Source organism: Onthophagus taurus, chromosome 11 (assembly GCF_036711975.1).
Source record: "Onthophagus taurus isolate NC chromosome 11, IU_Otau_3.0, whole genome shotgun sequence".
NCBI lineage: Eukaryota > Metazoa > Arthropoda > Insecta > Coleoptera > Scarabaeidae > Onthophagus > Onthophagus taurus.
In genome coordinates, this window is record NC_091976.1 from 17,539,521 (window position 1) to 17,551,327 (window position 11,807).

At 32.3% G+C, this 11,807-nt stretch overlaps 1 protein-coding gene across 4 annotated transcripts in view; it reads left to right on the plus strand.

The window, feature by feature from the left end:
- The window catches only part of LOC111424234 (tenascin accessory), a 595,836-nt gene that overhangs the window by 528,614 nt on the left and 55,415 nt on the right, over positions 1-11,807 (plus strand). For all 4 annotated transcript variants that reach the window (XM_071200222.1, XM_071200223.1, XM_071200224.1 and 1 more), the window contains 2 exons: positions 5,751-6,034; positions 11,636-11,755. In XM_071200222.1, coding sequence (XP_071056323.1) covers positions 5,751-6,034; positions 11,636-11,755 — 404 coding nt within the window. The remainder of the gene's footprint in view (positions 1-5,750; positions 6,035-11,635; positions 11,756-11,807) is intronic.

An 11,807-nucleotide genomic window follows, 5' to 3' on the forward strand; every position in this document is an offset into this window, starting at 1 on the left:
ACTCAACTTATCTATATACAAAATTGCTTAGTTTAGCCTCTAGAAGGAAAAATAGGGAAAATAACATATTTTTTTAAATTTTTTTAAGTAAGTCAAATAGTCCTCGATTGACTTTACTCATTTTTTGGCCATGCGTTTGTATCAGTAGACTACAGCTATTTGTAGAATAAACTCTAATTTTGAAAATTATAAGGTGTTTAAAAACTTTCTCACAATAATTTATGCATCCATACCTTTTTAACCCCCTGTACAAACACTGCCACTTTTCTTTTCTGAATAGATACTTTAATTTAGAAATTATTTTCTATCTTACAAAATTTCAGTTGGGTGAACGGTTTAGCTACAAAAATATATTTTCTAAATCCCCACAAGCATGAATGTGTGATGTAAGATAGCTAATAACATTTTTTTTAATAGTTGGCTAGGTATAATTAATTTTAAAAACAAACACAGTTTGTTACTTAAACTTGACAGCGGTATTGGTAATTTTCGTTTTGCGTTTTATCTTATGATTTTCTTTCATCATGAATTTTTAAAGCCCTCTAGCGACTAAACTAAGCAATTTTATATATAGATAAGTTGAGTTAAATCATCATACTTTTGATCAAGGTACTTGTGGTCTTCCGTTGTACACGTCATTTCCGGACACCCTGTACAATAGCAGCACTAAAATGTACCAACTTTAAAATGATGTTAAAAACTAATGTAATAATAATAATATTAATAATAATAACATAAGGGACACTGGCAATCTCACAGTAATATATCGTTTTACTAAATGGCCTCAAGCAACACCAATCAAAACTATTCTCACAAATACAGTTACAAAAACATTATTGTCATAATATCATATCATAACAGTTTCACAACAGATGTTGAACCTCTTCTTTCCAATCTGCTGTCCAATTCTCTAATTTGACAACAAGACAAAATTTCACAATTTATAAAAACCTTAGGACCGGAATGACTTATCTTCTTAATATTTCTTCATTTAATGCATAGCACCTCAACAGCTTAATATTCGGAAATTGTATTAATTTAACACACGCATTGTTTTTATCTACAATAGAATTTAGATCAGCATCTTTTTTAAATGCGCATATGTTAATAACATAGACGGTAACCTGACGCATCGTTGCTGGTGCACGAAAACCTGATACCTTGCTCAAGCTCCCGATTAGCTTCATAAATAATTGCTCCCGCATCTAGGTATAGTGAACAGTATTCATGCGTCCCATCTATACCACAAATATTTGAACCCCTACGTCAATATGCAACTCCATACCATGATGGTGGTACCACCGTACTTACTGTAAGCATAATAGAATCCAAACCAAATTAACAGAAGACCAGGAGCTTCGACGGATGAGTTGTTAATGCCATTAATGCCAGTTATTTTAGCAGCCTATACTGGGTCTTTAAAATATATTCAAGAAGCATAGCTACTATTTGTGTATAGTAGTAAGCTACTCTCATCAAAACCTCGGATTGGGTTGGAGATATGGTAAATCTGTTGTACCTCGATAAATAATATAATATATTTCACTGTGCTTGGACCTTAACAAATATCTAAATCTAAGTGAAACATCATTCAAATCCTCATGGTGTTCAAAATGCACCCTAAGTAATATGATAAATTGCAGGACAGTCTTTAACCAACAATAACACTGAAAACGTAAATAAATCTCTTGGTGCATCTCATCCTAGAAAGTTTGATTCACAATTGACTGATTAAAAATTTGTTCAGTCCACCTTATTCATTTTTTGGCCATCACAAACAATACACAAATTGCAGGTTCTGGTCTGACAAGCTCTAATTCGCCACCAGCTCTAGCAAGTTTATCCTCCACATCATAGCCATCCACACTGGTATGACCTCAATAACTTTATTGTCGTCTGCCTCTAACAAACGCAACCGAAATGTTTAAATATATTCTTTTCACAACGAATCAGGTAATCCGGGGATGCTCAATAGTAATATTCTTGCATCATGAACGTGATAAGTGGTCAAGTAGGTTTAGTCTTAACTTCGCTGGACGGTACAGAGGATGATGGGCAATATCTCAAAAAGGGCTGTAATACTATAGTGAGGAACTTCTCTAGTGATCTGGTTTGTCCAGTCTAGTTAGGAAGTGATGGCAGTAAATTGAAATAGTGATTATAATGAAGAATTAAACTGTATAGGCCTAGGAGCCGATGCTATAATGATTAGCAGTATACATATAGCTTCCAAGTTAGAAGTATTTATTGTTGAGAATGGTTCCCACTCCAGACAACTTTAATACTCTCCTTGCTATTCTGAATAAATAGGAAATTCCTTGGTACATTTGAACTTGATTATCTGGTGCATATTTTCTACATCCAAACGGGGCGATTTTGTAAGTGATCTTCGGAATTGCTCATGACGTACAGTATAGGTGCCTCAAAACCTCGCTGTTACCATTGTTATTAATATTACTAAGTTATGAAGTGACTCTTCCGAAATATTGGTATATAGGTTGGACATTTTCTTGTTTTTATTGATACTGAAACACTTACTTAATGTTTCTTGTGCACTATATCCGTATTAGTTTAGATTTTTTGATGAAAGAAATGCAAAAAGTTTCACGTTTATTATTCTTACGGTCCCAACATAAGATAATTTTCTTTTATCTAGATTTTTGACATGTGTTGAATTAATAAACAGGCGAATTAGTTAAATCGTAAAATTATTTCAATACTTCAGGATGGTGGTGAGACAATTTTCCACAAAATAATTCCTGCTAAGCATAAAAAATTCAAAAAATCTTCTACTTCTATATGACCGGTTTCCTTTATACAACAAAACAATTCCTTTATACAACAGCATACAAAACAATGTGTGCTAACTGAAAATATGTAATATATTGAGAACATATGAGATGCAATTGACAATTTGAGTCCTCAATTCTTGAAATGTTTTGAAATGTCAACGAAACTTACCATTATATTTTAACTTGTTAATATGGCCTTCAACATGTTTCATTTAATTTTTCAATATGACACTTAAACATATACCATATGTTTTCCATTTATCATACATAACATTATATTCACATATTACATACATTTCTAAGAACTCCAAAACAATTTTAGTAAGATAAAGAATATTTACATTAGCAACTTCGGTGGTTATTATCTGCAATTCTCTTCAGAAAATGACATGACAAACCGAAGTTTCATCACCGGTCACAATTTTGTTTAAGAATTCATCTCCTTCATCATTGTATCGAGCAAGAAATGTCAACGAACTTCCAAGTCGCTTCGTTTTGCGAACATCCGTGAGCATTTTTGGAACCCAACGGGTACACAATTTCCGATAATTTAATCGTTTTGTGACAATCTCATCCAATACAATAGATCAAAACGGTACTTATTTTCCGGACAAACCTGGTATATTATAAATAGAAGTTATAAGTAACCTGTGCTAAACGTATTTTTTAGTCAATTTATTCAATTTAATACAATCAAGAAATTGTCAATCATAATATTGAGCAAGTAAGCAATAAGCAAGGAGACTACAATTTATATATGAAATTTTTAGTTAGCTGCCTTAATATTTATGGTAATACTGAGTGGACAAAGTGTTATCAATCATTATAGTAATGTGCACTTCAGGTATTAGTTTGGTAGACTTTTGATATAGACTTTCCCGCATTCAGGACGTCAAAGGTCAATAACATTGTAAATGAGCAACAATCGCCAAATTTCCGTCAAACCACCATCCTTTCATAATTTATTCTTCGCAAGCGTATTAGGAGTTGATTACAGAAAATGTTGTTTCTTATAACATGTCAGTTTAAGGCCACTAGAGATAAGCGATATTTTGCGTCTATCTTATTTAACGCTTGATATTCTCGTACAAATGTCTTCACAACACTCAATGTTTTCTTTAAATCAAATAGAGTTCCAAATAAAACGTTGTCGACGTAATGTGTTGACTACACAGTAATTAATTATTAGTTCAAATTATCATCAAATGTTGGTCATGACTGCCATTCAACAAATTATCATTTTGATCTTCACCTCATTTAAAATTTTTGAGCATTGTTTAGTGTAAGATATACTTGTAATTTTAAATACAACTTAAGAAAAATAATTTATTCATCAATCCAAGTAGAATTGATGTGAATAAAACGGGCGTTAAGTAGGATCATATAACAAGATGTTTTTTGGCAGGATGGCAAAATCCATATTTATGCCATTTCGATATATCGAGTTTGGTGAGAAGCTCGAAGTTGCTTCGCATTGATTTAAATAAAATAGTAATATCAATTTTAGCTGCCTGCTTTATAAGATGCCATATTCTTTCTACTTTATTCGACATAAACATTTTATTTGAGCCGAAAATTGATTAATAAAACGTAGAAGTATATTGCTTTGTCTCCATATATAAAATGTTTACGTTTCTTTTTCGGCAGATGTGGCAGTGTATCTTAGGACTCCCCCTCCTTGTATTGACAAATCCCTAGCATTACAGATAAATTAAGATTTTTGAAAGTATGTTGTGGATTGTATCCAATTTATTGGAGGAGGATAATTTTCCTGGAGTAGAATTAGATTTTCTACTTTAACAAGATTTTGTTGGCCACACATTCGCCAGTAAAGAGTAATTTTAAAATATAATAAAGAGTCTCTCATTAAATAATCCACTCCACTTAATATCTATTTTTATTACAAACAACCCCAACATTTTTTTAATCTATTTAAATCCATTAGAAAATAGAATCATTAAAATCTCTTAAACAAATCTCATATATTTCCTTTAAAAAAACACTATTTTAGCCGTACTTAATCCAATTTTACGAGCCAACACATAATTAATAAACATAGCCAGACCCCCATCGGCGACGATAAAAGCACAAGAATCTCGTAAATCCGTGTTAAAAGCGTTCACATGCACCGCCTTTCTAATGAAGATATGAGTGAAATGAGCTATTAAATTTTTTTTTTGTTACTTAAAATCTCGCTTCACCAAAGATACACTAAAGGCCAGCTGATAAAACACATTGAAGTTTAAAAAGGTCCTCGACATCACGAGTTGAAAGGATATGTCTTCTTTGTCTTCTTTTTTTGTGAAGACGCTCAATTAATAAACATGTCAGTTCAACAGCTGGAATAACTTGTTGAGGTAATAAAGTTAATGCTGTTTGTGGCACTTTACGTATCAACAGAAATTTTATCTTTATAAATAACTTGTATGATTAAAGTCTTGAGATTGATAAGAATAGGTCATGGTCATTTATTAAAGTGAAGGAGTTGTTTATAACATCGAATAAATCCATCAGTTTACATAAAAGTTAAAACGGAGCAGATTTATTTCACCAACCATCGGGAAGCGAAAGGGTGAAAAGTTATGCTAATTTAAAATGCGCTTGATTTATCTCTCAAGCATAAAACATAAATCACACAACCCTTCCTCTTCTCATACCTCCTTCCTATTTTATCCGATTTTATCCTCGCAATATACATACATATTTTATTATCTTTTTTAATTATTTCAAATTTCTTTGACTTAAGTAATTAAATTAACTTTAAAAATAAATATGTATACAGTAATACCTATTGAACAGCTATCCACACCGTATATCCTTTTATATAACTAAACTATAACTAAAACTAGAACTAACACTAACTCTAAAACTAGAAAGTCTAGTGTTAGTTCCAATTAGCGTCATGTTCATATAAACATGGAATATTATGAGTTAATTATATTTATATCTTTGTTTTAGATTGACTCAAGGTATGCAACAAAGTCAGTTATCACAACAAATTCCAGCAGGAGGTGGACCACTTCAAGGTCCAGGACAACCACCTCCTCAACAAACACCTTTGGTGATGCCAGTTTTTCCCTTGAGACCCGCCCAATCATCACACGCTCCACATTATTCGCCATATTCACCGTCCAGGTTTCATATTGACAAGAGATGCCAACACAGGTGCTCTTGGAAATGTTTCAGTATAGCATTGATACTGTTGAGCGTGGCACTAACTGCAATGTTAGCTTATTTCGCAGGTAAGGTAGCTTTTTAATGTTTTCTTTTTACTCTCGTTTTCCAATTAATGAAATTTAATTACTTCAGATCCTATAGAAACTTTTTCTATTCGTACCCCTCGTTTTTTTTTCTATGCTTTTTGTCCTTTGGCTCGCCCTCTATTTGTTCGCCGCGGCGGCGACCCATTCTTCCTTATTAGAAACGAGGCGTTGTGTCTGCCACAATAAAGCGGGATCCCCTTTCTCTGTGATGTCGTGTTTTTGGGGGGAGAGCCTCAACTTTTATAAATCCGCGATTTCCTATGGCCTAACCCCATTGTGCTTTTAATTTATTTGACAAAGAGAAAAGTAAAAGCCGTTTTAAAATCGGGATATCAAAAGGGAAATGGGAAATAAAAAAATTTTTTGAATGATTTACATTCACATTTTATACGTTACTTGAAAACCTGAATCGATTGTAAGTTTTGAATACTGTTAAAATTCTTTCAGTGGATATTTGAAATACAATTTCAACGAGAAAGATTTTGTACAAGTTTTATACACTTTTATAGTTTATGAATAATTTTGAAGTAATAAAAATTCGGTTATAAATCTAAAGTATAAATCGTGTAAATCGTTTTTAAAGCTTTATAGAGATTTTCTAGATTTAACAACTTATTTAAGGAATCTTTTTTATTTTCTTTGTGTAATATCAAATAATACTTGAGCAACAATTCACGAGAATGTTTAATCTCACTGCCATCTCACCATTTATACAACGCGATATGTTGCGCATTTCTGCTTCTGCATTTACTCTTGGACCAATGAATTATTACGCAGGCGATATCAATATGGGAGCCAGCTTATGAGGGACATTACTGTAAACCTATTGAGACACCAACAGAAACTTAATCCGCATGGCTCCAGAAGATATTGAATATCTCGTAACCCTAATTGTTCCGAAAGGTGAAAGAGTGGATACAAAGTTGGATAGAATTATTGTGAATTCTCGGAAATCTATAAAAACCATCTGGATATCTTGTAAAATATCTGGAAACTCTGAAAAATACCAAAATATCCTTATAATATCTTTGGAAATTCTTGAAACTTCTTGGAAATCTTTGAGAAATATCTGGAAATCCAAAAACTTTTTTGAAAATCCCTATGCATCTTAAGGGAATCTTAAGATCTCTCAAAGAGAATCGATTTTGAAATTAGAAGATACTCTTCTAGTAGTAATTCATAGATATAATTTTAAATATAACAGTTCCTGGATATCCTTGAGAAACCTTACAAATTCTCTAAAAATTCTTGAAAATCGTCTGAAAATCATATAGAAGTACTTAACAGTAAGTGCAAATCCCTAAATATTCCTAGGATCCCTGAAATAACTTTAAGATAGCATATATTTTTGAAGTAATATCTTGATCATCTTGACAATATTCCTAGATTTCTTAAAAACCTTGGAAAATAATCATAATAAAAATTAATCAAAGAAATATCTAACTAATCATCTAAGAATTCGTGGAAACAAGGTAACTTTAGAAAATTCTTGGATATTCTTAGAAATCCCTTGACATTCATAGAAACTGTTATAAATTCTATAACCCTTGAAAATGATTACAATATCGTTCTAGGTAGAATCTAAATAAAATCGAGCATATTACATTGAAATTCTTATGCATTTTCAGATATTCTTAGAATATTTCAATAGTGTTAGTAATCCCTTAATTTCATTAGAAATTATTATGAATTCTCTGGAAAGTCATTCTTAGAAATCCTTAAATAGCTATATGACACAGTTCTATGTTATCTGGAAATCCTTCAACATCGTCTAAAAATACTTGATTTTAGTCTTTTGGAAATCTAAAATCCTTGATAATAAGCTAGAAATTGCATTCAATTTGGTAACTTTGAAAATTCCCACACATTCTTAACAATAAGTTCTCTGAAAATGTTTGAAATTGTTTCTGGAAATGTTCTAGGAAAATTTCTGGAAATTCTTTTGTATTTCTAATTAATAAGAATTCTGGAATAATTCTGGAATTTATAATTTTCTGGAAACCCGTGAAATTCATTTGAATATGTAACACAAATACTTAAGGATTCTTAGAGAACCCTGATTTGACAATAAAGGGTTTATAAGCTCTCTAGAAATCCTCCAAAATCCATTAAATCCTCTAGAAATTACCTAATAAAGGTCGGTAAGATTTCTTTAATGTTCTTAAAAGTCCTTAGAAATTCTTTAATGTTGTTATCGTCATCATCATTAGTATTCAGCCCTATTGCAGATCCTTGAATTTCTCAAGCTTCTATGTCCATTCCTTGTCTCTTGCTGGTGTTGTCCAGTTCGTATACCCATCTTCTTAGCGTCTTCCGTCACATCATTTCTCCTCAGTAGTTTAGGTCTTCCCCTACCTCTAGTAACTATAGATTTTGCCATAAATATCTTTTTTGCTGTAAATACCTCTATAGTTGTCATTACATCCCGATTTCCATCTAATCCATAGAATTTATATAGTTCAAAGTTGTACCTACTTCTCCATATTCCATGTTTATAGATCCCCCGTATATTCCACGCAGTACCTTTCTTTCGAATGTGGCTAGCATAGACTCATCTATTTTTGTTAAGGTCCACGCTTCGGAACCATATACCAAAATGCGAATTATAAGGCTGTTATAAATTGGAGACAGGCCGAAATAGCACTTATTCCCACATAAGATGCGTATCTACCCTGACTGATGTTCTTAGGTACTGAAATTCTGCTACAGCCTCAAAGTTCTGGTCACTATTTGTAATGTTCTGTTCAGCATCTCGCGGTCTTCTATTATCTTCTATTATAAAAGATTTGGTCGACTGTGAAGCATAAATTCTGGGTTCTGCATAAATTCTTATTTTTTTTTCAAAAAGGGTGTATGATAATTTAATAATACTTTTATATATTTAAGTATGTATTTGAAAACTAGAAATCTTTGATAATTCTCATAAATTCTCTCATAAAAATTTTAAAGTGAGTGAAAAGTTTGTAGAAATCCGGATAATTATATAAATATATTAATCGTAAAAAGAATACAGATAATTATTAATTTAATTAACTAATTACTTACAGATTAGAAAAGAGTACCGCCAGTATTGTACTCTTTACGTCCATGTACATCCAAGGTGACTTTGATCACTAAGGACCTTGGCAAGGTCCTCTAAAAGCGTAACATCGGATTATTGACCTACTCGGCATGATAGAGACACTGGAGATCGTTTTAGTATCGTTTAGTGCTGCTACAATGTTAAATCTTCAAACTCAGTATCATCGGTATTAAGGCCACTAGCTTTATTTCGCGTACTTCTGTAAGGAATTGATCAGTAACAGCAAAAGAAATAAAATTATGGATTACTATATCCAGAAACATTATAGTCTGATGTTTATAATGTCATGCCCGGAGAACATGCAATTGGCTAGCTGCGGCTACCTCTTTGTTTCTGGTGGAAAGACGGTAACCGCGCAATCATATCCCTAGTTCCTAGTATGTCCGCAACAGATTCTCCAATGTAATTGCTTCTCGTTTCAATACTAGTCTACAAGCATACTCCGATAGTTCTCTAAGATGCATTTTGTTCGTAACCAACATTGGGTATATATAAAACATAATGTTTTCTACGGCGCCTCGTTTCAGGAAGACGACTTACCGCTTATTGTATTTTACGGAATATTTCTCTTAATGCTGCTGCTTCTCAGAGTACTACTATATCACGATATCATAACACAACATTTTTCATCGTCTTGATTTCGCGTCATTCTATTTTGATAAAGTGACACTTCAGACCTGTCACAAATTTTTCTGGGTCTTCGATGAGAGGCTTCAGAAACAGGGTTCCAAGAGTCAAAGGTGCAGTTCTGCAGGTATTTTAGAAAAATTGTTTGTAAATTACAGTATCAGGAGTATGACATCTGAGTTATAAGCGAAGGATAAACTTTTTTAGCCTTCATGGTGGTTTCGCTTCCCTTTTATGTTCGTCTTTGGGCTCCAGACTTGTTTTCTGAATGGAGATAAAACAGACCAGCTATCGCAGCGGGTATACATACATACGTGGTAATGTCGTACGGATGTAGCCAAAAATAGTTATAGTACTTATTTACAAACAACGTATTTACATCACAAGAGTGTTCTTACTTCCACAGTAAATTTTTTGTCGAATTTGGTTCAACCAAGCAATAATTTGTTGGTACCTATCCTATGATGGTTGCCGAGACAGATAGTCCAGAAATGTATTCTCCCATGACAGTACATATTCAACATCAAATTTGAACTTTTGTTATAAAAGGTCGATTACTATTTATCGACCTACCATTATTAATACTATTTTTGCGGTATTTTTCTTCCTTTCTGATTAATTTGACGCTATCAAATGAAAAAAGGTTGCCCCCGCCTCCTGGTAAAGTACTCCCACCATACCCCTTTTACTGGATTAAGTTTTAAAAATAAATGTATGCTCTGTCTGTTTTTGATGAAGTTGCAAAGGTCGATTTAACCCTTGCTTGATGTCCTTAAGAACTTTCTCTGTATCTACAGCCTACAGCCTAGCGGAATTTAAAATTACTCCAAAATAGATGAACGTAGGAAGACTGAAGACGATAATATCGTCAACACAGACTAATTCGATTTTGCGCCTGCAGGAAAAACCATCTATGTTATCTGTTAACGCAACACACAGAGCTGATAACTAACCCTTGAAGGTGTTGTAAATGTTGCGATGGGCTTTGATTCTTTTGCAATCAGAACACGTCAGTAACCATAACACAAATCCTAACTGGTAGAGTGTCTTACTGAAAACTTTATCGATTATTATCAGGAAAAACCATAATTAATTTAATTGAATTATTATCAAATGTAAAAACAATAATCTCTTTGATAATTAATCATTTCACGTCCACTTCTTATTAAGAGATTCTCAAAACCAATAGTTCTTTCAGCTCTATCTGGGGTAGATGCAGTTTTTGCTCTTTCTTCTCAGAAAGATGTGGATTCATTCATGTAATCTCTGCCCTTGCCTGAGATATTCGCTATTGTGATGAATCAAAACCACGGGTTATGATAATCTTTGATAAAGTAAACTTATTAAAACCACCGATGTCCATGGATATTTAAGTTTTTCTTTAAGAAAAGTAATATGTACCTTTTTATCTATAATAATTAATATATAATTATTTCTTCTAATCGTACAAATCCTTATTAAAGCTTTAAAAAGATTTACTAAATCATTTTAAACTTTTCAAAGTAAAACCAGAGTTATAAAAGATTTCTAATGAAAAATACACAAATTAAAACTTATCGCAAAATTCTTTTTTTTAATATTTTTTACATCTAGTTAATTACTCTCACGATAGTACCTCTAAAACTTACGAAAGCATTCCGGTTTATTAAACTTTAATTCGTCGCTTTTATAAACGACCGCAAATACACCAAAAAACTTTTGATTAAACTTTACTAACTCTACAAAACCCTTAATACCTTTTACGCAGCTTTGCTTTAACATTAAATATACAAAAATCATCCTTTTTTTATTTTCTCAACTTCAAAGAAGGTTATAATCAAACACAGACAATGTTACATTAATTAATACTAAAATTCGCGTTTTATTATTAGCTGTCAGCTCTATGAAACCCAGCATGGATTCTTCAAATTGTATTATTGTTGGTGATGAAAAAGATGTTACACATGACCAAATGACTCAAGGATCTGTTTCAACACAACAACCAACAGAAGGTAATAATTTTCTTAAAAAAAATATATATCGTTTATTTAAATAAATCTATAT